This window comes from Haliotis rubra, unplaced genomic scaffold (assembly GCF_003918875.1).
Source record: "Haliotis rubra isolate DU_JTF1 unplaced genomic scaffold, ASM391887v1 Scf834, whole genome shotgun sequence".
Classification (NCBI taxonomy): domain Eukaryota; kingdom Metazoa; phylum Mollusca; class Gastropoda; order Lepetellida; family Haliotidae; genus Haliotis; species Haliotis rubra.
Window position 1 is genome coordinate 127,265 of NW_025767562.1, and position 25,908 is coordinate 153,172.

Below are 25,908 nucleotides of genomic sequence, written 5' to 3' on the forward strand. Positions count from 1 at the left end.
ATTGACATGCACAATTAGTATCACTGTCAAACACTTAAGTTCCCAATATATCGCAGTACGGTAGGTATCGCAATACATTGCAAAACAATTTATTTGCCAATTCACATCCCTATTTGTAGGAATAAGCCCAACGTACCCTGTTGGTTATTCTGGGGCTCAGACTGCTCTAGTTGATTATCCCAACTGCATCTACATAGTGAGTGAATGGGTGAGTATGTTTTTATGCTGCTTTTAGCAATATTCCAGCAATATCAGGGTGGGCGACTCCAGGATTGGGCTTCACACTTTGTACCCATGTAGGGAGTGGAACCCGAGTCACGAAGTGACGCGGACCAGCGTGAATGCTTTGGTATTGAGTTCCGCCCGTAACCCCCGCTTGAAATGTATTCTATTCCTTAGGATTATTTCAAGGGTTTACGGTTAGGTTTGGGGCTTGATTTTAGGGTTAGGTTTAGGGTTAGGTATAGGCTTTTTATAAAAAAACATAGGCGAATATATTCTTAGTCATATAATGATTTTAAAAAATACGGGGTTACGGGCGGAAATCTTTCCAATGCTTTAACCACCCGGCTATGCCACCGCCCCTGCATCTAAATACTGAAACTCAGACCAAAACATATGACTTTGTCACGTGGGTTACATTCCATGTACAAAACTAAGAATTAAGAACGGCTTCAGATAGTGATAGTAATTTGATTGTGGATTTTGTGAAGAAATAAGTTTTATGACGTTACATTTGTTTGATACAACAGAGGTTAGCCAAGATAAATATTTCATTCGGAGTGCAGAATATTTTGGACAGGAAAATAGTATGTTAACTTCATCTTCGATGCAGCGATATATGCAATGTTCACAGTAGACGTTATGGTCGCACTGTTGTTCTCTTTCCTCTATCCACTTGCCTTCAGATTCTTCAATGTTATTCTGATTTTAGGGGCGGTGGGGTAGCCTAACTCAGTCAGTCATTCTTCTGATTTTACATAATGCACTTTCCAAAGACTTGACTTGAAGGCAGGTAATACATATATGTTTCTGTGTTAAAGTCAGTTTTAAACACAGGGGTGTGTCTCGCTTTGAAACAGTGTTAGAAAGACACATAGGTATACAGACCCTACCTTACTACTATAAAGGGTAGGGTCTGTATACCTATATGTCTTTCTAATGCTGTTTCTAAGCGAGATACGCCCCTGTGATTTTAAATCCAGAGTAGAATGACAAATAATTTGAGGTTGAAATAGACAATCGTCAATCCTGGATACAGATATGTGATCTTTGTTTGAAAGTGCTGATAAATAGCTTCTCGTGCATCTAAATACAAACAACTATATGTACTAATGGAAACTGGGTAACTTACTGTGTATGACAAACAATATACTTATGAACACTTAAAAATGCATAACGAACTTAGTTATAAACAAAGACATATATGATAAAACAAAAAAATATACTCGCTCACTCATTCTCAAAGACAGAAATAAGAAAGTGGAAAGATGACGACCTGTTTATGTGAATTAAACCGACTTATTGTTCCTGTCAAATCACATTTTGGATATACCTGTATTGATTCTTTAGATAAATTTAAGGTAAGAGTTCCGTCCGTAACCCCGGCTTGAAATGTATTTTATTTATTAGGATTATTTCGAGGGTTTAGGGTTAAGTTTAGGCTTTGTATACAAAAACAACATAGGCCTATATTCTTAGGCACAGAATGATAAAAAAATACGGGGTTTACGGGAGGAGATCTTTCCAATTTTAAAACATGATGCACTATATACATGTACACATAATAGTAAAAACATACAAAATACATAACTAACCTGTGAGAAACTCAGGTTTACTGGACCCTGTTTACTCAGTCTGCAGTGGCTTGTCAGCTGTGCTGGTGAAGTGCTGAGCGTTATTATTTTACACAAGGCCAATCAGGCGTAAGCTGTTTAAACAAAGGCCTGGTCCAAGCTATGTAATCTTACCCCAGAGCTACCCAATAGATTAAAGTTGAATTAAAGACAAGTCAACCGGAAGCTAAGTACATCAGCTATACAAGTTTATTATGTTTAACATATCACAGTAAAACGTTAATACACTATCTCATTACATCAAATATATACAAATATGTAAAATACGGGCATATATACAACACTTTCACATAAGGTTTTTGTTCATTAGATAAATATCACATTCAAGGGGCAGAAAATTAAAAAAGAGAAATTGTTTCGTTGTGTATAGCGAACATTTTAAAACTAAAATTGATATTCAGAAGTCAATAAACCCCATTAATTTGTATCATCATAATCTGAGGCTTGATTTCATTTACAATGCCTGGGGTAGTCATTACTGTGACCTCAGTATGGCCAGTTTCTGCGTAGCATTTTTAAGACTGATGATATAGCAGGCCCCGAGACAGGCAGCCAGAGCCACCAACAGCATGGGAGACGTCAACCTGAAACAGGAGACAGTGAGCAGAGTTACAGCCGAACTGTTTTGTACTCGTACTGTAACATAATGAGGGAGAATAAACTATAAATATATATTATCCCAAGGCAAATCTCACTTCCAAAATATGACCCTCAGAGCAAAATAAACAAAAACATAATACAATACAAAAGAGACACATCATACTATTTAATGACATTGTATGGACTTGTTGGTTGGAAGGTAACACATCTGTAAGCTTTAGAAAATATTTGAGTAACAATACTTGGAATCGAAGACCGGCAGATTAATTTATATTCCTTTTTGGCACATGCAGCCAATGTCGTGAGTGAGTGAGAGAGTTTTAGGTCGCTTTTCGCAATATCCCACATTGTACCCATGAGTGGAATGGAGCCCGGGTCTTAGGCGTGAAGAGCGAACGCTTTAACCACTGGACTACCCCACCGCCCACTAAACAAACGGAAGAGGTGACATACAAAACGGTTTAATGGAAAATGTCCAAATACCCAGTTCGCGATGATGATGGATGTGTTAATGAAGTGTTTATATATAATGACATATATAGTACCTGGATTTAAAATTCCTTTAACATTATCTAAAGTATAGATTTGAAACTTTATTCTAAAGTGATAATGACATTTTAATTATCTCGTGCACCCTTAAGGAAATGTCAGAAACAAACGTATTCGATTAAATTGCCGTATATAAAATACCATAAAGGCAACTGCGACCTATGAATTGATTGAAACGTCTTAAAATACGTATACCCTTGTATGATACACAGAGTGAAGGCCCGCTAACCGACCAATGAAATTTGCCGTTACAACCGAGCACCTGAAGCCGCCATGTTTGTTCACTAGGGACGCTGTTCTGACATGAGTTTCATTTTGGCGGTGTGTTTGGTTTGATTTAGGTGAAAATGGCGAGGGTTCTTGGAGTTGGGGAGGGTCTATTCGCCCTGGCCTTCATCTGGACATTATGCCTTTTACTCTGCATTGTCTTTTCAAGGGCGCAAACGGCGATTTCGTGAGTATTGTTCGGCTACCAACTTCGTAAACATATTTCTGTCAGAAAAATGTTTTCTGAAAACATTACACACATTTTAAAGAAACAATACCGTTAAACTTAATATTATACCTATGTTGACACAAATGAGACACACCTGACTGAATGATACCTGTCTATGGAAAGTTTTGTTTTTGTGAAAAATGAGTAACTGAGTAGGGAGAAGGAAATTAACGATATTTTACAATTTTAGTCTAGCAAAAGTTCAAAAGCGTCCGCCAACTTCAATTATTTTTTCGAAATGTTGGGACTGAGATTGATTTTTATACTCGAATGTTTACAAATGAATCTGGAACTGTGATTGAATCACCAAGAAACACATGTTTATGTATTTCTTTTTTTTCCCCAGCAACATGGGCCCAGTAATGATCTTCATCGCAGGATTCCTGACAATAATTCTTGTGTTCATCCCCCGAGAACCACAGATACCCTCAGTGGAGGATGAAGTAAAGGTAGGTGATGCTGTCCTGCTCCATGCGGTTAGAGGTGGAGGCAACTGGCCGGGTGACATGGCTGGTTGATTGTCAGGCGCGTAGGAAGCCATTTTTTCCGTGTAAGCCAAATAGGTTGCAAAACTTTATAATTAGATAGTATTGAAAGCTTGCCCAACCCTTGTTGCAACAATCATGTGTAAGCCCGGCCTTTTTTTTAAATAATGGTAGCTATGTCCCCTCCCCAGTATAGGTTGTTGCTCAAAATATCTGTCATGGTTTATGAAGGCGTTTCCTATTCTCGCAGTACTTAGGATATCAGCTGAAAAATTAACACAAACAATTCTTATAGTATGAATGCATGTTGTTGTTATATGAAGGGCCTTCTCCTCGAACATCTCCATCTGTCAGCTGTTAGATGATCAGGTGAATTACCACTTGCGAGCCTGGTGATAAACAATGCCATCCGCCACTGGCAAAATGTGGCTTCTCCTATTCTCGTGGGATAATGAGTAGCACTGGGACGATACACTATGTCACGATGATATGTATTGCGATATTTTACCTGCGATACGATACGTATCACGATACATGCACCTTGAAAGAATGGCACAGTATTAAGATGTAAGATTTATTGCAAGGTATTTTGTGTATAACAATAACACTATTGTAATAAACAAGCAAGAAACTCTTATCATAATTGCCTATTTTTTCTAAAGAAGTACTTTAACATGTTTAAGACAAGACTGTTTTGAAAAACAGTTGTGTATCATTTTGTATCAATACACCAGCTGTATCAAACTTAAATGTATCGCGATGTACCGGTGAATCGTTGCAGCCCTAATAACGAGGAAGTAACATTATGGAGTGTATGGAAGAGCAATCCTGCCGGAAAGGGCTGCAAAAATGATATGTCCAAGTTGGTATAAACTTACAAATATTCGTGACATCGCAAGATTTTGATGCATCGCAGACTTGGGTCACTTCCTAATTACCGATCGGCAATGGTTAACAACCGCTCAGTGTCGCACATTGGCGATATCGGCAGAAAATGTGTTTACCACGAGAATAGCAGACGGAACTAGATCCGTTGAATGTTTACCATTATACATGGCTGTGTGAGGCATAAAACAATATAAACAAACATTCGCACCAAACTGATTCTTTGATGATCCTTGGGCATTTCGGCAGATTAGATCTCATCATGTTCTGTTCTATGTGCTCTGATTTCTGTAAACTTTTAGGTGTATTTTACTTCCTTTTGAAGAAAAAAAGACAAAATCTTTGACAAATTTAGAAATACTGGTTCTGTCAGGGGTGGAAATAACTTTAAAATTGCTAGTGTACTCCAGTACAGTGGCACATGTAAAATCACTTGCCCTGATAATTTTTCCACTATACTGGCCATTTTTTTGTTGATTTTTTAAATAAACGACATAATTAATATTGGAAAGTCAACTGGACACGGTACAGTGTGATATACAAATTTGCTTGCCCGACAGAAAAAAACACTGGACTCGGGCGTCGGGCAATGGGTTATTTCCACCCATGTCAGTATTGCCATTAATCCCATGGTCACCTACCATCAATTTGTTATTCAGGTGCAGTCTAAGTAAACTTAGGCTCAGTACTATTCGTTACACTACTATACTGAGTCTAACAAAACCTTGTAGAAGGTCGCGTCAGCTAACCTTTGAGCGACCTATGACTGTCCAATCAAACGAGACGGACGAACGGATTTAACCAATCAGACAACGACTACTTGTTAGGGTTCGGCGGGACTTACAAAACGGTTTTTGGATTTTCTCTTCCCTGGTCGCTGACACTGATCTATCAACAAACGAAAATCCGCATAAAACACAGATATTTGACCTGCAGTATATACGCTTAGGGGTTTTTAATGACATGGTTACTGTTTGCTTATATTTTCGCAAGATGACATGCTTGAATATTGACAAAAACGCTATTTTCAGTGACAGTTCACTCATTGCGTGTATCACTCGGAAGCGATCGTGTGGAAAATAGCATCAGAATCGTTCATGTTTTTTAGGTAAAGGTTCAAACGGTATGTGCGAATGTTAACTTTCGCAATTTGGTAAGCTGTGTTCTGATTGGTCAGTCCAAAAGTTTAGCTGACGCGACCTTCTACAAGGTTTTGTTGGACTCAGTATAACACTAACAGTGTAACGAATAATACTGAGCCTAAGTTTGAGGTTACATGCCTGAATTTGTTCAGTTTGCACAATTGTTGTGCTCTTTTCTTGGCTAATATTACTGAGCAGTATTTTACAAGACACTGGCTTCTTTTTTTTCAGAAGTCTCTGACTCACAAGTAGAAGATGTATTTTACTCCCTTTTGTTCATGACTCGCGGACACACTCTGGCACAGTGGCGACTTAGAATAGGATCGCCTCCACAGGCTAATTTGCATATCACATGACCAGACTTTTCACTTTTACAAACCCACATATTTTGAAATCAGAGCAAACTGGATCAATGCAAGCTTTTCTGTGCACACTTTTTGGGGCGATGGGGTAGCCGAGTGGTTAAAGCGTTTGCTCGTCACACCGAAGACCTGGGTTCGATTCCCCACATGGGTACAATGGTGAAACCCATTTCTGGTGTCCCCTGCAGTGATATTACTGGAATGTTGCTAAAAGTGGCATAAAACTAAACTCACTCACTGTGCACACTCCTATGACAGCTTTTGACAATGCATATTTTTACATCAAAGTGACTGTACAAAATAATGAGATTTAAATTTTCAAACGATCAATTTTGTGAACATAATTAATTGCAGTGTCAGATTCAAATAATAGTATTGTAAGGTGCTTATGAAACGATTACCTTATGCATAAATCAACTTTGTTTGTGAATATTTTGAAAATATCGGTATAACAAATGGTTTTTTTTGTGTGTTATCAATCGTACTTTTGACATTTACCCCTACGTTTCGTTTCGGTTGATAGTCAATCTTGATTTAACATTCAAAATAAGTAAATTCCGTGGCAGAAAAATGGCAAATTCTGCAGGTATTCTGCATGAAAATGTGTTTTCTGCAGAGCAGACGTCTTTCTGCATCAAAAGGTAATTTCTGCGATTCATTCTGCAACTGCGGAATCCAGGAGGGACTGAGATATGCAGATTTCTTACAAATGAAACAAATGAGAAACTGTGTAAGATATGACAAATCCTCACCTGGCAGCGATCTGTGGCAGAGGAAACCCATGAAGGTCCGGCTTAGAATATTGATCTTCAGTAACCCATGCTGCTTGTCAGAGGCGACTAACGGGATCGGGTGGTCAGGCTCGCTGACTTGGTTGTCACATGTCATCGGTTCCCAATTGGGTAGATCGATGCTCATGCCGTTGATCACTGGATTGTCTGGTCAAGACTTGATTATTTACAGACCGCCGCCATATAGCTGGAATATTGCTGAGTGTGGCGTAAAACTAAAGTCACTCACTCACTCTTTGGTTGTTAAATGCATACATACTAATATTTGTATAGCACCAATATCCAGCTCAGCTGCTCAAAGGTGCTAAATCATTAGGTTTGAGTTGCTATGCAGATTTTGTTCCCATTACCATACCAGGATCTGTTGATATCAACGAGATATGTTTGATGTTTCAGATATACGACTACGCCATCATCTACAGATCTGGTCTGATTGCTGTGTGTGCACTGTTTGTCTTGGTGGGTCTGGGGCTGTACCTGACGTCGCACGCCATGCAACCCATCTACGCCAAACCCATCAGGAGACTCCGAGGATGAGACACAGGCTTCATAATTCATGCTGGTCGCTTGCCCGTGACTACTTAATTGTGCTGAGGTCAAGAGGAAATCCAATGATGGAAGTCCTCATTTACTAGAGGCACGGGATGACTATTATTGCATTAAGTCTGCTTCAGATAAGTTGAATATAACTAGCAGAGTAATTAAACAAAGTAGACATCAAGTAGGACCAGGTACAAGTTTGACAGGGCTTGACTCAAGGAACTTGATTTAACGTCGACTAGGTGTCTGTTGACATGATAACCTGGCTGCATCAGACACAATCAGGTTGCTCCATGGTTTTATCTGTTCTAAATAAGTTACATTAATTCTTTTTCTGAAAATATCAAAACGTGATGCGTTGGTCATTTTTTGTGAAGGATGAAGCTATGGTACAAAACTTTCCCAATTCCCTAATGTCTGATGAGGGACAGTGAGGTAGCCTGATGGTTAAAGCGTTGGCTCGTCACGCAGAAGACCCGGGTTTGATTCCCCACATGTGTACAATGTGTGAAGCCCATGTCTGGTGTCCCCTGCCATGATATTGCTGGAATATTGCTAAAAGCGGCGTAAAACCATACTCACTCACTCACTGGTGTCCCCCGCCATGATATTGCTGGAATATTGCTAAAAGTGGCGTAAAACTAAACTCACTCATTAATGTATGATGATGTCAAGCCCAATAACTGTGTCAAATTATACGACACAGAGATTGGTGATAGATTTGGTAAAGAAAGCTTTAATCTGTTCAGAGACAAATGTTAAACGGATAAGACAAACCTTCAATATTTTACCTCTTGAAGTTTGTGGACCTAGAAATTAGGCTGCATTTTCAGTACTGGATTGCAGGGATTTACAGGACGCAAAGTCCTGCGTCCTATACGCATAACAATTGACAATGGACGCAACCAAATTTATTAGCACGTCCACAGGGACTCAAAAGCCCAAATACTTTTTGTAAAAAGTCCAGTCAAGTGACAAAAAGTTATCACTGAGTTTGCTACTAGCTGGGTTATGCTATCATTTGCAATTTAATTACTGTAACAATGTGATGATCATGATACACAATACAATAACAGTATTAATAGTGAAACTTTGTGTCTGGGACCCCCACTTTGTTGTCCAGGACCCCTGAAAATTAAGAGTATGAGTCCCAGGGACCCTCAAATACAGGACTCCATGTAAATCCCTGGGATTGCATTGGTGTTTGTTTCATAGGTCGCGTACTGATCCGTCGAATTTCTGATTTCAGAGAAGTAAAATGCATTCGACGGATCGGCACTGTGATCTTAGCTATGAATTAGTTATCAAAACATTGGATCATACCAAACAAAAAGACGCAAGGGGTGTTGGATGGTTTGACTCTCTATATTTTTGTACTTTTGTACAGTATATATCTTTGCCTACTCATATGATACAATGAGAAATTGATGCATTAAATATATGTTTGGACTCTCTTTATTTTTTTTACGTTTGTACAGAATTGAAATTGATGCATTAAATAAAATGCATTCATAAGGAGAAATATACAGTTCGTAATGTTCAAACTTCTCGAGTAGTAATTGAGATTTGGTGCATAAACCTTGGAGTATAATAATGTAAGGTATACAAAGTCGCACGGTCAGGATTAAACTTAGGTCTCTCTAATCTCAAATATCTTTGTTATAAAAATTGCTAACACAAGGGAAGCTTTTTCATTTTCGTTGGCTAGTGGTCCTACAAACTTATAAAAAAATGGGTGCTTTGTATAATATTCTAGTAGATACTTTTGTCTGCTCTCCTCATACCTAGGACATACAAGGAGGACATAGAAAACTCGTCTTCATCTGCGTTTCTACAGAACGGGCAAATCGATACATCAGGGTCAGGGTTTTTAGCCCGCCGGGATTTTGTATGCAGAAATTATGAGCACTACATCTGAACTCTGAAAGTGCTCTACGGAGCTTACCTATATCCTGTGCAAGCCACGTCCATCCAAAGCCATAACTAAATAGTAATTGCCTAACATATGATACCCAGTTCGATGTCAGCAATCAGAAAGTCTTCACCGGAATCTGTTCTTGTTCATTAAAAAAAGCATGTAGTCTAATCCAATACAAGCCGACCCCTTAATTAATGAACTTAGACTCTCCCAGTGTGTTAACACAGTCTGAAATTTCACCGAGTAGCACAGAACCACTCAAGCATGATTCGACGGATCGGCACTGCTGGCTGTTCAAAATTCGACAGATTAGGTCGTAATCGTTTCATATAGTTAAGTCGAGCCCTGCCTGAGGAGTGTTGATAGTGTTCAGTGCCCTCCCCAATAGTCTTTCTCAGATGAAATGTCTAAGGCTGGATGCAGTGCACTTATAGTCAAGGGCTGTATAGAGTATTGTGAAAGTGTGATGATAATCTAGAAGCCATGAATGTCTTCACTGCAGAGGTATCTGATGAAAAATAGGTTGGAAAAATATTATATGGAGTGTGTTCTGGAATCTGATTGGTTGAAACTCTAGCACTGGAGGTGTTTGTCAAGTTATGTAACTATATCTTGTAAGCTCAGGACTAGCAATCCATTATCGCACAACATTTGAGAAATAATGCTGAGAGCCAAGTTTGGGCAGTAACCACAAAATATTTGGCACAAACTACATACATACAAGTGTAAATGTGTTTGAGCAATTAATGTTGTATATATATATGTAAATAAAATATTTATTTCTGTTTATATGTATCTATGCTTGTTTGTCAAGTGTCTCTTGGAATACGAGTTAATTCTCATGAAAGGGGCTTTGGTTGTCTGCTCATGAAAGGGGCTTTGGTTGTCTGCTGCTTTCTAAAGTGAGGTTTGCTATGTTGTTCCATCACTTGCTGTGGTACCATGGTGCTGATCCTTATATCACATGTTCATCTTTCTATGATCCTTTGCTTAAATCACATGTTCGTACACCCTTTTATGATCTTTGGTCTAAATCACATGTTCACCCATTATGATCCTTGGTCTAAACCACATGTTCACCGTTTTTTATGATCTTTGGTCTAAATCCCATGTTCACCCATTATGATCCTTGGTCTAAACCACATGTTCACCGTTTTTTATGATCTTTGGTCTAAATCCCATGTTCACCCATTATGATCCTTGGTCTAAACCACATGTTCACCGTTTTTTATGATCTTTGGTCTAAATCCCATGTTCACCCATTATGATCCTTGGTCTAAACCACATGTTCACCGTTTTTATGATCTTTGGTCTAAATCCCATGTTCACCCATTATGATCCTTGGTCTAAACCATGTTTTTATGATCTTTGGTCTAAATCCCATGTTCACCCATTATGATCCTTGGTCTAAACCACATGTTCACCGTTTTTTATGATCTTTGGTCTAAATCCCATGTTCACCCATTATGATCCTTGGTCTAAACCACATGTTCACCGTTTTTATGATCTTTTTGTTCACCCATTATGTCTAAACCACATGTTCACCGTTTTTATCTTTGGTCTAAATCCCATGTTCACCCATTATGTCCTAAATCCCATGTTCACCCATTATGATCCTTGGTCTAAACCACATGTTCACATGTTCACCTTTTTTATGATCCTAAACCCATGTTCACCGTTTTTTATGATCTTTGGTCTAAATCACATGTTCACCCATTATGATCCTTGGTGTATAACTGCCATCATCATATTTGTAGCATATATGTTTCACGCTGCTGGGAATCTGTGACATCAACTATTCAAATCTTATGCTTTAATTTTATACTTGTATTAATTAATTGTGACCAAATAGTCCGAACCGTTTCCTTGTTTCATGTTGTTGCTGTTCAACACAGCGGAACGTTTTGAAATGACCGGCAAACTCAAACAATAGTTACGTCTCATTGGGTAAGAGTCACTTTCCTTCAGTAGAGGTCTGGCAGATGGAATGCCGCGAAAGTCAGGGCTCCGTTTCACAAAGCTCTCGTAAGCCTAAGATCTCGTAACTTTTCTCGTAGCATTCGTACCTCCTATGTTACAGTATAGGAGGAGCGAATGCTACGAGAAATGTTACGAGATCTTAGGCTTACGAGGGCTTTGTGAAACAGAGCCCTGGTATACAATGTGTTACGAAGCAGGTTACTGCTGCAGTAATACTGACAGCTGTCTCGGGCAGACTGACAGTTCACTACATATAAATTTACGCGCACCAGTCATTTGGTTTTTTTTGTTTAACGCCGCACATGGCAATATTCTAGTCTCGATCCCACAATCCAGTGATTGACAATGAGCATCGCCCTTTGCAACAGTGATACGATGACATGTGTCAACCAATTCAGCGAACCTGACCACCCGATCCCGATAGTCGCCTCTTACGACAAGCAAGGATTACTGAAGATCAATTCTAACCGGATCTTCACGGATGGCGTTCACCTTCAGGACAAACTGCAGCGTAATGCTTGTGAGAGATGAGAACAATTGAATGTGGGTTGGGATGGTATTTAAGAAATAAATATGTACATTTGTTCCTGTTCATGAACCATCCCCACACGTACTGCGTAATTATCTATATTTTCCTTGAATTTAAAGTGAACGAGTTGTGACCATAACTAGGATTTCTCACTCACTCACTCACTCACTTACTGTCAAACAGCTTATACAAAGATTAGTCAAGGTTGTCACATATTTTTACTAAGAAAGTGTAAACTCAAATATAACATGTTACATAAGTCAAGGTTGGTTTGTCAAGCAATAGTTACCTAATAAGGTTGTATTAAAGAGTAACGGACCAGAAATCACTCATTTTGAAGTATTAAAACGATATCACATATTTTGAATGAATTATAGAATGTATTTATTCAACTTTATTGATAGTTCACTATCAGTACTACACAGCAGAAATTTAATCAATTTAGCTATAAAAATATGATGATTTCGCGACATCGTGACAGGCTGTAATGGATCAGTGTTCATAATGATCACTGGATGTTCTGATCGTAGTCGCGTTACCGGAATTCTTTGTGGATTTAAACTAGACCCACTCATGATTGACACACTTATCTTTGAGACTAACCATTTTGGTGGGGTAGGTAGGAGCATGGAATTTGTAATGAAACTGACGAAGAACTTGTAATGAAACAGCTTAAGAACCATTCCTTGTAAAAGCCGGGAAGGCTAAGTGGGTAAGATTGCTGACTTTGGGTGCCCCACTCTACAGTGTGGGCTCCAATTCCCGATGGCAACGAACCCCACCCCACTGGAACATAAAATAACGTACTAAAATATGTACCATGTTCAGAAAGTTTATCAAAATATAACATATGTTTTGTTATAGTTGATCACTTATTGAATGACCGTGCGTATCCACGGCATAAGAACCGTTTTGTGATTGAAACTATGATTTGGAACTGCCATGTTTATGGGAACGTCATGCAACATCCGATATTATGATTGACGTCAACTGCTTTTGTATTTTCACGAGACTGAAGAAGTTAGGATAGAGGTTTGCTTTAGGCGACACAATGTCAATTTAGCCGGGAAGGGATAGAAGTTTTAAAGAGTCGTAAGAATAAGCAAAACAATGTGATCGGTGTGTCACGCTTCTAGGGGCGGTGGGGTAGCCTAATGGTTAAAGCGTTGGCTCGTCACGCCGAAGACCCGTTCGACACATCGTGCCCATTTCCTGTCCCCGCCGTGATATTTGGAAATTGCTAAAAGCGGCGTAAAACTAAAACTCCTCGTCAGTCGTCTGAAGGTCACACGTGACCCGTGACCTGGTGTTAACCCTCGCTCGTCTGAAGGCCCCGTATGAACACCAGAAGCTGGAAACAGATCCGTGACCTGAGTTTACTGGTGCGTGACGCAAGACAATTGCATCGTTTCACAATAACAGGCCCAGCCTACCTGGGTCTCTCACAGTACACGCCAAGACTCCAGATCGCGCACTTGCTGTTCACGTAAATCAGGAACGATGTCGACATTTCTGTACATGGCCGTGGTCATCTGTGTGTCCACTTGTGCCCAGGGCTTCCAGACCAGTGGGCGTATCGACACAGAGAAGGTATTTTGTTTTGGATCATTAATCTATTGTACCTGTTTTGTCACCTGATTGACCGTTTAATGTTTGATACGGAGACACGGCTCGAACTGATGTTACACCATTACACAGACACGGTGGTCTACATTGGACTGACCATCGGCAGTGTATGAAATAAGCCCAAAATCCAGCCAGACATCAGGGCTGGTAACTTCAAAATGTAACCAGCCCAAATGGATTTAACCAGACCAAATATGTTGAATTTACTCAAATGTATGGAACATCTAAACTTTTTACCAGACCATCGGGCTGGCTAGCTGTAAATTTAGACCGTCCGTCAGAAATCTAGCCGTCTCGGGCGGTCGGACGGGCCTTATTTCATACACTGCCATCGGTTATCGTGTGTTGATTGTTGCGGGTCTCAGTACGTCTCTGGTTTACCCCATTACTCAGACACAGGGGATTTTCTGCTCTACACTGGATTGACCATCGGTCATCGTCTGTTGATTGTTGCGGAGTTTACACACTACCCAGCACCGTCAATTTACAAATTCCGTGTCTGTTCAGACTGGATGTCTTATCAACGAATAACCGATACCAGATGTTCGACAAACTCTCAAAATGTTCCTGCCACATCGAGTGGTCAAATTCCAGCACTTCGTAAACTGTTATTTGTTGAAAGGCCAAACTTGAGAACAATAGTCTGTCAAACAGACACTGAAAACAAACATATCCAAGAGAGTCCACGCCAGTCCAGATTACCACAGTCTCTAGACTCCTTCTCAGACGCTTTGAGCAGCATTTTTATGGATATCAGCGCTTTACAATTTTCTAGGATAGATAGATAGATTTTAATCATATTTTATGTAACGTTTTTTCTGTAAAATATGTCCTTTTCAGATACTAGATGTTTGTCTACCCCAAAGCTGGCTCACTGAAAGTTTGACGACATGGTTGATATAACATATGATATAATCAGTACATTATACAGTTTAATGCGTATATGTTCATAAACATGTATTCATGAGTACACTGCATTCGTCAACATCCAGGTAGTGCTGACTGAGATCTGGTAAGCGTTCTAGTCTGTTAATTACGTAGTATGTGCTCCAGATCCCCGGGGAATGAGGCCATAGAGGAAAAACACGCTTGTCTTTGTTAAGACCTTACTTGAATATGAAATATATGCTGGAAGAAAATGAGCATTAAGATCGCCCATCCTTGAAAAGAACTGACGTGCATCGCTGTTGCGTTGACACAATGATAAATAACACTCCTTGCACGCAATAAATAACGTGTACGAAGAGCACTTAACCATAGTTTCTCGCAACAAAACTCGTAGGGTTTTGAAACGATCAGTGTATGGGATTCAATGCATAATGCAGACAGTCTTAAACTGTAGATGAAAGGTTGCTGTACAAGGGGCGTTCAAAACGCCTCACTATGTTCTCGATGTCCCTTGTTTGATAAGTTTCCATTCTACATTAATGGAATCATTAGCAAAGCCGTATACAAAATTTTACATATGTGGGTAATGTGGTTAACGAGATATTAGTCATCACAACGTATTGGGTATAATACTAGTATTTCTTAACAACATGCAGTTTTCAGTAAACATGAAGGGGGGAGTCACTTTAACAAGCGATTGTAGTTTCAAATTGTTTTTTTATGCACTTCAATATCAAAGCAGATCTCGAACACCCAAAATGTATCTTGCATGTTTTGTTTTGGGATCGTGAGGCTGTAAATTAGCAAAACCAGATTTTTGAGGTTGACAATGACAGATAATATGTAGAAAAATATAACATGAAAACAGCTGCATTTGTATCATTTTCCAGGTGAATTTGAAGGCTTTTTGAATTTGAATTTTTGAAGGCCCTCGTATGATGGTTTATAGACATTAAGATACAAGTTTGAAAAGGTTTCTAAAGGTTAGATCTGCTCAAGGAATAATTTCGTGTGTGAATCACATCAGTGGTTTGTCCCAGGGCGAGTCTCTCCAGTCCGGCAACAAGCGGTGGCCTTGACACGGAAGACAATGTCTTGATCATTTAAGCATGACGAGGTGCTCAGTGGCTGTCAAAAGAGTGCCCTCGGACCTATTCTCTTCAACCTGGGATGTTTGTAAGGCAAGGGTAGTCTTATATCCAGATATACCTATACATGTTGAGTGGCCTCTATTATAGCTATGTGTCTGTGTAGTGTGCCCGATCGAGCATTCTTAGACCGGAGTTATGTTGACGGACTAGTTCTGACCGCAGCATTCAGTCAATCACCACACTATGCTCCGTCGCTGAGCAACACTGTCCCGAGGGTAGTCAACTTTAGTTGTGATGCACAGCGGCCAATCTGTTTTGTAACATCTCACCAAGGTCACAGACATTTAAAATATACACAAAGAACTTAATTAAGCACAACTGTATTTTTCTGACGCGTATGATCCTTTGACTCATAACAAACGGCAAAATGATTGAAATGTATGTTGATTTTATGATGATAATTACCATTTCAAAACAAACAAACACTGACTTTTATACAAAACCATGTCTGTACAAGTATGGCCCTTGAATGTTTAATGTTGAATTTATTGGTGAATGTGAACACTGAAAATGTCATTTTGCGTGTCATACACGATTCAATGTCAATACAGAGTGTAACCTCCATGTGACTGTATGACTGCCAGCACTCTTCTCCTCATCACCCCTGACAGCCTCCTGATCCTCTGAAGTGGCAGTCAACGCCAGTCCTCCTGTAAAGCAGCTTCCAATTGGGCCAGGTTCTGTACAGGAGGATCCCTTTGTTGCACACGACGACCAGTCATGTCCCAGATATGCTCCAAAGGGTTAAAATCAGGGCTCATTCAATCGTGAGATATATTGGGGGGTGGTTAACTAAGTTCTTTGTGTATATATAAAGATATAGTTACACAAACAAGTAAAACTTGTCCCCCTTCAAGTGTGAACTCACGTCGTGATATTGTTGGAATAACTTACTCACAAAGACACCAAGTTCAAAGCCACCAGTGAAGATCCAACTTTGAACTGGTCTTCAGCAACCCCCTGTTTGTAGGAGGTGACTAACGGGATCTTGTGGTCTGTCTTGCTGACTCAGGTGACAAATGCCATCATATCTCAGCTGCGTCTATCGATGCTCATGATGTCGATCACCGGGTTGTCTTGTCTGACCTGATTATATATAGACCGCCGGAACACTTGGAATTGGACTGTGGCGTAAAACCACAACCCCCTCAAAAAGCAAAGAACGACGGCGTTCCTCCACCTTGGGGGCGGTGGGTGAAGCCTAGTGGTTAAAGCGTTGGCTCGTCACGCCGAAAACCCGGGTTCGATTCCCCACATGGGCACAATGTGTTAAGCCCATTTCTGGTGTTCCCCGCCGTGTTATTGCTGAAATATTGCTAAAAGCGGCGTAAAACCAATCTCTGTCAGTCAGTCAGTCTTCCACCTTCAGCGGAGACATCGTGACCCCCAGTATTGTCTGACGGGCGGTGCGGTGGGGTAGCCTAGTGGTTTAAGCGTTGGCTCGTCACGCCGAAGACCCGGGTTCGATTCCCCACATGGGCACAATGTGTGAAGCCCATTTCTGGTGTTCCCCGCCGTGTTATTGCTGGAATATTGCTAAAAGCGGCGTAAAACCAAACTCAGTCAGTCAGTCAGTCGTCCACCTTCAGCGGAGACATCGTGACCCCCAGTATTGTCTGACGGGCGGTGCGGTGGGGTAGCCTAGTGGTTTAAGCGTTGGCTCGTCACGCCGAAGACCCGGGTTCGATTCCCCACATGGGCACAATGTGTGAAGCCCATTTCTGGTGTTCCCCGCCGTGTTATTGCTGGAATATTGCTAAAAGCGGCGTAAAACCAAACTCAGTCAGTCAGTCTGACGGGCATTTACGCTGTACGAATGTAAATTCACAAGAGGGTTTTTCCGAAAAGGATACCTTGACATGCGTCGATCGACGCTCATTATGTCGCCCACCGAATTATCTGGTCAGACCCGATTATTTACAGAAAGCCGCTATAAAACTGGAATAACGGAGTGCGGCGTAAAACCACCAACAAAACCAACAAACTTCACGTCACATTCGGCGTTCCTCCAGCTGGCTGAGACATATTGACGTTGACTCTGACCCCAGTATTATCTGACAGGCGTTTACGATTGATTCTTGTCTGATCCAATTATTTACAGACCGCCGGAATAGTTGGAATAATTCTGCGTGCGGTGTAAAACAACCCCACCCCCTAAAAACAAACGAACAAAAAACGAAATAAAAACAAACACAAAAACAAAACCGACTTGCCACATTTGGCGTTCCTCCACCGCCAGCGGAGACGTCGTGACGTTGAATCTGACCCTGGCATTGTCTGACGGGCGTTGACGCAATACAACTGTAAATACAGTGTCTGTCGACAAGGATACCATAACATGCTATCAAGCAAGTCACGCAGCTTGAGAACCCCATCAATTTGGTCGCCCCTCACCAGTATTACCTTGCAGTGCCCTATAATGTTTGTATGAAGTTCCCATGAGGTTGACTCACCGTGAACACTGCTGCCACGATCACGGGGACCCTTGCAGGTCAGCTGCTACTTGTGGGTAAGGGAGACATGAATATCTCTTCTCATGCACTTCTTCGTTTGTGTGTATATGTGTGTTACTATACACTCGCGAGTACGTATTTGCTACACAAGTGAGAGTGATTTTACGCTGCTTTCGGCAATATTCCAGCAATATCACGGCGGGGGACACCAGCAATGGGCTTCACACATTGTACCCATGTGAGGTATCGAACCCGGGAGTTAGGCGTGACGAGCGAACACTTTAACCACTACCCCACCGCCCCTATTTACAGTGAAAGTTTGCACGGTATGTACCTGCCGTGTTGCTTCGGTTTATTCAAAAGCCAGAGACTGATCCAGTTCATATATCTCTTCATTTACCACCTTCCGGGTTCGAGTCCCCACATGGGTACAAGGTGTGAAGCCCATTCCTGGTGTCCCCCGCCGTGATATTGCTGGAATATTGCTAAAAATGGCGTAAAACCCAACTCACTCACTCATTTACCATCCGCAACACATTGGCAACAGTCCTGTGAGACTTACATCCTTAACATCACTTAAATACAACACCTTCGTGAAGTCACATGCGAGTGGATAGTATCTTTACTTGACCATACTATGTACAATGGAGTATTTGGGACTGGCTCAACGTGCTGCAGATGATATCTGTTACGTATTACTGGTGCCCTGGCCCTTATATGACAATGGATACCTTGATATGACAATGAGGACGTTCGAATGATATGACAATGAAAGCCATACTATGACTATGGAGGTCATGATATGACAATGAGGACCTTCGTATGACAATGAATACTTTGCAATGGCAATGAAAGCTATGCTATGATAATGAGTACTTTGGTATGGCAATGAAGGCCATGATATGATAATGAGTACTTTGGTATGGCAGTGAAGTCCATGATATGACAATGAGTACTTTGGTATGGCAGTAAAGGCCATGATATGACAACGAGGACCTTGGTATGACAATGAATACTTTGTAATGGCAATGATAGCAATGCTATGACAATGAGTACTTTTGTATGGCAATGAAGTCTATGATATGATAATGAGTACTTTGGTATGGCAGTGAAGGCCATGATATGATAATGAGTACTTTGGTATGGCAAGTGAAGGCCATGATATGACAATGAAAACCATAATATGACTATGGAGGTCATGATATGACAATGAGTACTTTTGTATGGCAGTGAAGGCCATGATATGATAATGAGTACTTTGGTATCGCAATGAAGGCCATGATATGACAATGAGGACCTTGGTATGGCAATGAAGGCCATGATATGACAATGAAAACCATAATATGACTATGGAGGTCATGATATGACAATGAGGACCTTGGTATGGCAATGAAGGCCGTGATATGACAATGAGTACTTTGGTATGGCAAAGAAGGCCTTGCGTGCATACTGTGGGACATGGCACAAGCATTAACAAACCTCCTTCTCCGTAAGCAAGACGCCCATAAATCATTGGTTTTCAGCAACCCATGTTTGTCACAAGGGGTGACTAACGGGATTTGCTTAGTGTATGTCAACGTATCACATAAAGATGTTCACGATGGTAGTCCCTGGATTGTCATATAGATGGAACATTGGTGAGTGTAGCGTTAAGCATCACATAAACAAACAGTTGATGGCTGCCATGTCCCAAGTGACTCGTTAGTGTGTTTGTATTTTCAGCACACTTTCGTCATGCAGTCGCCATACTACGGTCTTTATGGAACTATTACTTTCACATACGAAATCTCCTTCCCCGAGGTAAGTACTACAAAATAATAACAGCTTTTATAATAAGTAATGTTCATAGCGTTGATAGACATGATGAATCAGATCACGTAAAATCCGCGAAGATCCGTTTTAGATTTGGTCTTCAGCATCAGAACCGTGAAGATCCGGGGTAGAATTGATCTTCAGCAACCCATGCTTGTCGTAAGAGTCGACTAACGGGATCGGATGGTCAGGCTTGCTGACTTGGTTGAGATATGTCATCGTATCCCGTAGATCGGTGCTCATGCTGTTGATCACTGGATTGCAGACCGCCGTCATACAGCTGGAATATTGCAGAGCGCTGCGTAAAACTAACCTCACTCACTCACATCAGCAACGCAAGCTGATCAGGGTAATTTTATCCCAGTTGTGTAGATAGATGCTCGGATTGTCTGGTCGAGACTCGATTATTTACAAATCGCCGTAATATATCTGGACTTAAACACACAAGCAAAGATATATATCACATCAGCCCAAGTCACGTTACTATCTCTACAAGAGCACAGAACCCGTGAAGATCCGGGATAGAATTGATCTTCAGCAACCAATATGCTTGTCCTATGAGGCGATTGACGGGTATGTGTGGTCAGGCTCTTTATGATGCATCAAGAAACATCCCAAATAAGGTTATGGCTATGGAAACGGATTTGTCGGTTTTATTCAGCCTACATTCATTCCTCATGATACATACATGCTGCTTTGGTGTTTCAGATGTACGGAGGAATTGATCTGCTTGCATTCCCAAGGAAGGAGATGGACATGGCGAAGAATTCTAACACAGTATGTTTGCGAGCTGAGTGAATGGGTTTTGTTTTAGCTGCGCTGTTGCTTGATGTAAGTTAGGGGTCGCCTGATGGTTAAAGCGTTAGCTCTTCACGCTGAAGTCCGGGGGTTGATTCCCCACATGTGTACAACGCATGGAGCCCATTACTGGTGTCCACCGCTGTGATGTTGTTGGAATATAGCTAAAAGCGGCGTTAAACCATGCTCACTCACTGATGTAAGTGGCGCTGTGTCAGCCTAAGTAATGCAGGGCACAGGTGGTGGACCATCGTGGTGCTTCCAGGCAGGAATTGGTCCTAGAAGTAAAAGACTTTATAGACTCTCTGGGTAGACCGTATGGCTTCCTTGAAGACAGAACCACAAACACCCTTGAGGTGATCACTGCTGAAGCTGCTATTCTAGGATCAAATTTCTGCTGTACCTAAGGGTATTATTGAGACGGATCACAGTCAGACTGGTTTGTTTGATACCAGGATACCTCTAAGGTCAGCCGGCACAATTGCACACCTCGCCCAAAATTTCTTATTTATTGACCAACTGGTCACCTCCAAATCTAAGGGGGGCGATCGAGTAGCCTAATCGGCAAAGCGTCCGCTCGTCACGCTGAAGACCCGAATTCGAATCCACGCACGGGTACAATGTGTGAAGCCCATTTCTGGTGTCCCCCGCCGTGATATTGCTGGAATATTGTTAAATGCGGCGTAGAACCATATTCACTCGCTCACTCACTCACATATATTCTCCCTTCCTCTCATCCCTTATCATTCATGCCCTGTCCCTAACCGGCTGATTTTCTTATATGTTGGTGTTCTCCCGTTACTATCCAGAGCTGCAGCGATGCCAAATTCCACTGGCACCGCACTCTCCACTCATTCGAGCCGAGCTGTCGATACAACGGGGAAGACATCTATGGGCGTATGCTCAAATGCAACGGGCGCTTCGATCTGACGGATAACAGTGGCCAAGAATTTTACTTTGCCATCAGAAATTGCAACGGCATGGTAAGTCTCGCTTTGTTTCTGTGTTGTAAATTTTTGTTTAACGATGACGTATTCCAGCTTTACGACGTGTGTGTTTTTGTGCGTGTATGTGTGGTTCTGTGTGGGTTTCAGTCGTTTTCAGTCGTTGACAATGTTGTGAGGTGTTCCAGTCGTTGACAATGTTGTGTGGTGTTCCAGTCGTTGACAATGTTGTGTGGTGTTCCAGTCCTTGTCCATGTTGTAGAGTGTTCAAGGTGCTGTCAATGTTGTGAGGTGTTCCAGTCGTTGACAATGTTGTGTGGTGTTCCAGTCACTCACAATGTTGTAGAGTGTTCAATGTGCTGTTAATGTTGTGTGGTGTTTCAGTCGTTGAGAATGTTGTGTGGTGTTCCAGTCGTTGACAATGTTGTATGGTGGTCCAGTCGCTGATAATGTTGTAGCGTGTTCAAGGTGATGTCAATGTTGTGAGGTGTTCCAGTCGTTGACAATGTTGTGTGGTGTTCCAGTCCTTGTCCATGTTGTAGAGTGTTCCAGGTGCTGTCAATGTTGTGAGGTGTTCCAGTCACTGACAATGTTGTGTGGTGTTCCAGTCGTTGACAATGATGTGTGGTGTTCCTGTCACTGACAATGTTGTGTGGTGTTCCAGTCGTTGACAATGTTGTAGCGTGTTCAAGGTGATGTCAGTGTTGTGAGGTGTTCCAGTCGTTGACAATGTTGTGTGGTGTTCCAGTCACTGACAATGTTGTGTGGTGTTCCAGTCGTTGACAATGTTGTGTGGTGTTCCAGTAGTTGATAATGTTGTGTTGTGTTCCAATCGTTGACAATGTTGTGTGTTGTTCCAGTCACTGACAATGTTGTAGAGTGTTCAAGGTGCTGTCAATGTTGTGAGGTGTTACAGTCGTTGACAATGTTGTGAGGTGTTCCAGTCGTTGACGATGTTGTGTGGTGTTCCAGTCGTTGACAATGTGTGGTGTTCCAGGTGCTGACAATGTTGTGTGGTGTTCCAGGTGCTGACAATGTTGTGTGGTGTTCCGGTCGTTGACAATGTTGTGTGGTGTTCCAGGTGCTGACAATGTTGTGTGGTGTTCCAGTCGTTGACAATGTTGTGTGGTGTTCCGGTCGTTGACAATGTTGTGTGGTGTTCCTGTCACTGACAATGTTGTGTGGTGTTCCAGTCGTTGACAATGTTGTGTGGTGTTCCAGGTGCTGACAATATTGTGTGTCCTGTCACTGACAATGCTGTATGGTGTTCCAGTCACTGACAATGTTGTGTGGTGTTCTTGTATCTGTCAATGTTGTGTGATGTTCCAATCGTTGACAATGTTGTGTGGTGTTCCAGTCACTGACAATGTTGTATAGTGTTCCAGTTACTGACAATGTTGTGTGGTGTTCCAGTCGTTGACAATGTTGTGTGGTGTTCCATTCACTGACAATTTTGTGTGGTGTTCCAAACGTTGACAATGTTGTATGTGGTGTTCCAGTCACTGACAATGTTGTATAGTGTTCCAGTTACTGACAATGTTGTGTGGTGTTCCAGGTGCTGACAATGTTGTGTTGTGTTCCAATCGTTGACAATGTTGTGTGGTGTTCCTGTATCTGACAATGTTGTGTGATGTTCCAGTCGCTGACAATGTTGTGTGATGTTCCAATCGTTGACAATTTTGTGTGGTGTTCGAGTCACTGACAATGTTGTGTGGTGTTCGAGTCACTGACAATGTTGTGTGGTGTTCGAGTCACTGACAATGTTGTGTGATGTTCCAATCGTTGACAATGTTGTGTGGTGTTCCAGTCGCTGACAATGTTGTATAGTGTTCCAGTTACTGACAATGTTGTGCGATGTTCCAATCGTTGACAATGATGTGTGGTGTTCCTGTATCTTACAATTTTGTGTGATGTTCCAGTCGCTGACAATGTTGTGTGGTGTTCCAGTCGCTGACAATGTTGTGTGGTGTTCCAGTCACTGACAATGTTGTGTGGTGTTCCAGTCACTAACAATGTTGTATTTTGTTTCAGGGTATCAGGGGCACTCACTACAACCTGATGGAAGGAATGGAGGTCGTCGCAACAGCATCTGCCTCCGTCTCCGTCCCCAGCACCAGCTGCATCCTGGCATTCTTTGCTGCCATGGCAACCGTCCTGCGAATTTAAAGATGCTTATATGTGCATCTATAGGGTAGCTTTGCAGGTGATCCTGCTTCTCTGTGTAATCAGTGTCTTGTATAACAGTAAGCGTAATCAGACCCCGACTTCCATTCGAGGTGCAGCTTCGTTTATTCCAAAGTCCATGTGAAACAGCGTCTGTGTGAGCGCACGCGTATTTGAATTCAGACGGGTTTTTTGACCGTCGTACCTTAAAAAGATAAACATTATCAATGTTCTTCAGATCTCCAGTAAAGATATGTTAATGCTGCCCTTGTTTGATAATCGAATGCTTATGTTGCACTTGCTTTGTGTTATCAATTAAAAAGTGAAGCAATTTATATATATATATATATATATATATCACATGACAGAATCGGAGGTTTACTTATATCTAGGGGCATTAATAATTCTTCGAGGCATTTAAGTTGCAACTCCCTTAACATGTGAAATGTCAGTGAATTTGTTCTTTGTTTTTATTTTACATGATGCGAATCGTTTATAGACGAGAGTATTGGCTATCGACAATAAGTAACACAATAATATTTTTGTTCAGTGTTTTTCAACAGGCATGATTCTACATATGCTTGGAAGAAAGTTACTTTTTCATATTGATGTACGCAACTCTGCGTTCATGCCATCTTGAATAGTTTGCAATTTTTTTATATGTGAGTACTTTTAAATAAAATACTTAGTTTCTTAAATTCGTTGTGTGAAGAATGTGTGTACATAGTGTCATGTGCTCACCGAATAACTGTGAGAGGTTCAAAGTACTTTTTAAACTATTCCCTGTCTTGCACACTAATGTCGAGTTCTTATTGTCTGAGGCCAGGTATCAAGGAACTCAATTCCAACAGGTATTGTGGAAGCCAGTTTCTTAACAGCTACGTTTCGTATGTTCCCGGCTCAAGTCAAAACATTGATTACACAACAGTCTCGTTTCTTGTTGACTGGGCTCCGTCCTATTGCGCAACTTAGTACAATAACCAGTCCGGAATTTAGACCATTTTCATTTAACTGGATACATAAATATTAATCAGTATTATTTGATACATCTAAGCACTTGTCTATTGCAACGCTATGCTCCTTCTAATCCTTGCTAACACGTCGTGCAGCGTGCTCTGTAGTACAGCGAGCTCTGACAAATACGGAAACCTGGAAATCGTTGAAATCTCAAAACGAGGGTCTGCCGCTTGGAACGTTTGGCGGTCTGGTACGGAACTGATATTATATCAATCACATTGTGTATTACAGAACTACTCTGGAAAAGCGCAAAACATACATGGCAGGTGTAACCAGTGAGCCAGATGCATTGTGAATCATTTTACGACCTCATCAAACGGGGACAGTCTGTGACGTCTTAGTTAAGGTCATGCTGCTTACATCTCGCCATAAAAATTAGAAATACGATGTTATTAAAGTTTAAAATTAAAATTCATTTGTAAATACCATTGTCTTATGGAACAATGGAATTCATTGTAACCATAGTTGTTTGTAGTGTCTCTTTTCACTTTCACACAAGAAAATTCGGATCGGCTGAAAAGTAGGTCATTGTCTGAGTAGGTTAATGAGATTTATGTTTCGGTTTGCAAATTGCCGAACTATTCGTATCTTGTTTACGACATACAAACCCGGAGCGAATTAACTTCAAATTAATGAGGAAAGTGACCTTCTCCCTGTCTTTAAATAAATCCCGATCCGCAAAGCGTTCTAAACGTTACGAGCTGTCGTAGTTTATCATAGACAAACAATTGTCGCAGTGCTACGAACGTTTTGTGGATCAGGCACCAACTCTGTTTTCTGTCTTCTGCTATATTTCCATTTCCATGTATGAAAAATGCTCGATGACATCCTGGGCCACGACCGTATGTTTATATATTGTATGTTTTAGTTGAATGCGTATAAGGAACTACGGTAATATCGAACTCAAAGGGACCACTGTTTAT

General features: G+C 41.1%; 2 protein-coding genes across 2 annotated transcripts; both read left to right on the plus strand.

Moving 5' to 3' along the window:
- The first annotated feature begins 3,266 nt into the window (after nt 1-3,266).
- Nucleotides 3,267-7,912, plus strand: LOC124262381 (transmembrane protein 218-like). The gene is made up of 3 exons (XM_046696863.1): nt 3,267-3,459; nt 3,848-3,950; nt 7,563-7,912. Exons 1-3 carry the CDS (start codon nt 3,353-3,355, stop codon nt 7,701-7,703), a joined length of 351 nt encoding a protein of 116 aa, XP_046552819.1. The 5' UTR covers nt 3,267-3,352; the 3' UTR covers nt 7,704-7,912.
- Nucleotides 7,913-13,541: 5,629 nt separating this feature from the next.
- On the plus strand, nt 13,542-24,666 carry LOC124262388. The gene is made up of 5 exons (XM_046696870.1): nt 13,542-13,723; nt 19,974-20,051; nt 20,772-20,840; nt 21,671-21,844; nt 23,837-24,666. The coding sequence occupies exons 1-5, from the start codon at nt 13,634-13,636 to the stop codon at nt 23,969-23,971; spliced, it is 546 nt and encodes a 181-aa protein (XP_046552826.1). The 5' UTR covers nt 13,542-13,633; the 3' UTR covers nt 23,972-24,666.
- The last annotated feature ends 1,242 nt before the right edge of the window (nt 24,667-25,908 follow it).

What these genes read in the sequence shown, in the direction of transcription:
- LOC124262381 (XM_046696863.1), top strand. Translation starts at nt 3,353, where the DNA reads ATGGCGAGGGTTCTTGGAGTTGGGGAGGGTCTATTCGCCCTGGCCTTC. An exon ending in AGGGCGCAAACGGCGATTTC is followed by an intron (nt 3,460 to 3,847) that starts GTGAGTATTGTT and finishes TTTTTTCCCCAG; the next exon opens with CAACATGGGCCCAGTAATGA. An exon ending in CAGTGGAGGATGAAGTAAAG is followed by an intron (nt 3,951 to 7,562) that starts GTAGGTGATGCT and finishes TTGATGTTTCAG; the next exon opens with ATATACGACTACGCCATCAT.
- LOC124262388 (XM_046696870.1), top strand. Translation starts at nt 13,634, where the DNA reads ATGTCGACATTTCTGTACATGGCCGTGGTCATCTGTGTGTCCACTTGT. An exon ending in TGGCGAAGAATTCTAACACA is followed by an intron (nt 20,841 to 21,670) that starts GTATGTTTGCGA and finishes GTTACTATCCAG; the next exon opens with AGCTGCAGCGATGCCAAATT. An exon ending in TCAGAAATTGCAACGGCATG is followed by an intron (nt 21,845 to 23,836) that starts GTAAGTCTCGCT and finishes ATTTTGTTTCAG; the next exon opens with GGTATCAGGGGCACTCACTA.